The 2,524-nt window shown below is 35.9% G+C and overlaps 1 protein-coding gene across 1 annotated transcript; it reads left to right on the top strand.

The window, feature by feature from the left end:
• Window positions 1-1,270: 1,270 nt before the first annotated feature.
• On the top strand, window positions 1,271-2,161 carry LOC131613673 (cyclic nucleotide-gated ion channel 1-like). The gene is made up of 3 exons (XM_058885322.1): window positions 1,271-1,687; window positions 1,779-1,890; window positions 2,055-2,161. Exons 1-3 carry the CDS (start codon window positions 1,358-1,360, stop codon window positions 2,159-2,161), a joined length of 549 nt encoding a protein of 182 aa, XP_058741305.1. The 5' UTR covers window positions 1,271-1,357.
• Window positions 2,162-2,524: the final 363 nt, after the last annotated feature.

The raw sequence follows: 2,524 nt of genomic DNA, 5'->3' as shown, positions 1-2,524 counted from the left end.
GTATTGCTCTTTCATGAATCCTAATTGAACCTTGGATGGTAAATGAACGTGAGATAAGGATAGTAATTGAGAAATAAGATATGCTTGTTATATAGGAAAACTAGTAAGCAAATAGTTTCTTTCGGGGCTAGAGATCATTGATCATTCATGCTTGGCAGCTTGGGAGCTTTTGCTCTAGTTATTTTCTCCTCTTTTAATCAATAAAACAAACCTGTATATTTGCCGATAGTGATTGCTACCAATTGATAGTTTTGGGAATATTGATTAATATCTAAGCTTGGTAGCTTCTGCTCTTGTTATTTTCTTTTCTTTTGATACATGATACATGATATAGTAATACATGATAAGCTCGGTAGCCTCTGCTGTTAGTGATTGAATTAATTTATTTAATGACTCAGTTATTTATTTTTCCTGATATGGGACAGATTATGTACATCAAGATAGTAAATTCTGAATGTAGTACAATGTACAAGAAGAGGAATTTTATCCTGTAACTCTATGATAGTACATTGAATCTATTCTATTAAATGGATTTGTGCAGCTTGGAAAAAGTGAGATAATTATAAGTAATTAAGTGATTTTATTTTAAGCACTTCAAATGTATAGGAGAGTCCTATTATTATTTATACTACCTGATGTTATCTTTGGTTTCTTTTCTTATCAGTGTGTGAAACCAAACAAGAAAGATTGTTAGGAGCCTCTTGCAATGATAATCATCTCAGTCCCGGATCTGTTTTAGAAGCTTCATTTTCTTCTAGTAGTCTCGACGAAAGCTCAGGTAAATTTTAACTTGATAAACTGCATTCATTTTAAAAACGATTCACAAAATTTCAATTTATTTATTCTCTTTCTGATCTTTGATTGAAATCCAGGACGTGGTTTTCAGTTTTCACCCTGATTCTGTGAGTTTCTCGTATAGCCAGCCAGAAAAAATGGAACATGACGACGAACTTTTAGATTCTGTAGTGTCTTTTAATAAAGGAAGTATAAGTAAGATGCTAATTGATATTGTCAACCAAATTTCTATGGCATTACAATGGTTATATTCTTTCGGGACACATTTCACAAGAAGAAAGCTCAACAAGCTTTTCTTCCTCCTAATCTCGGTTAAAGCCTCTTGCTGTTCCGGTGTCAATTCAGTTCCATCATACTCAAAATCATCATCTTCAGCTTATGCCTGGTTGTCATTGATTTTCTTAGACTTCACCTTTATCTCCACTCTCTGATTCAACAATCTCTCACAAGCTGCATTTTTTGTATATTCGGAAGAAGTTCTTCGGTAGTTCACCCTGTAAGTGAAGGACAAACAAAGAAATCAGTTTCTTCTAAGAGCAAAATTCTCGATCCACAAGGGCCTATGCTTCAGAAATGGAACAAAATCTTCGTAATCACATGTGTAATGGCCATCTCTGTAGACCCTCTTTTCTTTTACATTCCGGTGATTGTCGATAAAAACAAATGTGTTGATTTGGATGAAGCGTTGCAGACTACTGCCAGTGTTTCCCGCACGTTCTTCGATCTTTTCTACATTCTTCGCATCATCTTTCAGTTTAGAACCGGATTCATTGCACCTTTTTCTCTTGTTTTCGGAAGAGGCGAACTCGTTGACGATCCTGTCGCCATAATGAAACGATACTTGAGTTCTCATTTCATCATTGACATTCTATCAATTATTCCACTTCCACAGGTATCTTTCATTTGAGCTTCATTCTTTATCGAGTATATATAATTTTTTCCGATGCGAAAGAGATAATTTTGCTATTGTTTTTGCATTTCAGATTATTTGTTTGGCTATATTTCCACACATGAAAAATTCAGCTCCATTTGTAGCAAAGGATTTGTTAAAGTATGCAGTATTAATCCAGTATGTGCCGCGACTACTACGGATTTGTGTTAGAATCCAAAATGTGAATATTTGTTGATAACTTTTGTGGTATTTTGATAACTTTTCTCACACTCTTTCCATTTAATTTTGGTATGATATAGTGTAAATAAATAACATTTAGTTTGGTAGTAAATCTCTTAATTATAAGCTTTTCTTTTGCTTTTTGTAGGTTTTATGCACTTTGGGAAGTATATGGAGGTTTTGAGACATGTTGGAGCAAGTTTGGAGACCAAAGGAAGAATTTTGGTTCAGCAAGGGCCGCTTAGCGGCCACTAAGCGCGCTTTCCAGTGGCGAGGGAAGATTTTGTGCTCAGCAAGTTCCGCTAAGCGGCCTAATCCCGCTTAGCGGCCTCCAGCGTGGAACCAGATATTTTTTGAGAACCGCTTAGCGGCCGCCTTGGCGCTAAGCGGCGGTACTTTTTCAAGTGGCTACTTTTAGGCACTTGGAGATATTTTTGTGATCTTATCTTGTCACTTTTTCATTCCAACAACACACACACTCTAGGGCAAGAGAAGAAAGAAGAAAAACTCATCCATATTCAAGATTTCTCAAGCATATTTCTTCATCATCTTTGGATTTTTATGCTAGGAGGTCTTGTATTGTTGCTTGTTGTTGAAGCTTCCATGGATATGGAGGGC

Source organism: Vicia villosa, linkage group LG6 (assembly GCF_029867415.1).
Source record: "Vicia villosa cultivar HV-30 ecotype Madison, WI linkage group LG6, Vvil1.0, whole genome shotgun sequence".
Taxonomy (NCBI): Eukaryota; Viridiplantae; Streptophyta; class Magnoliopsida; order Fabales; family Fabaceae; genus Vicia; species Vicia villosa.
This window is presented reverse-complemented; position numbering and strand designations above follow the sequence as displayed.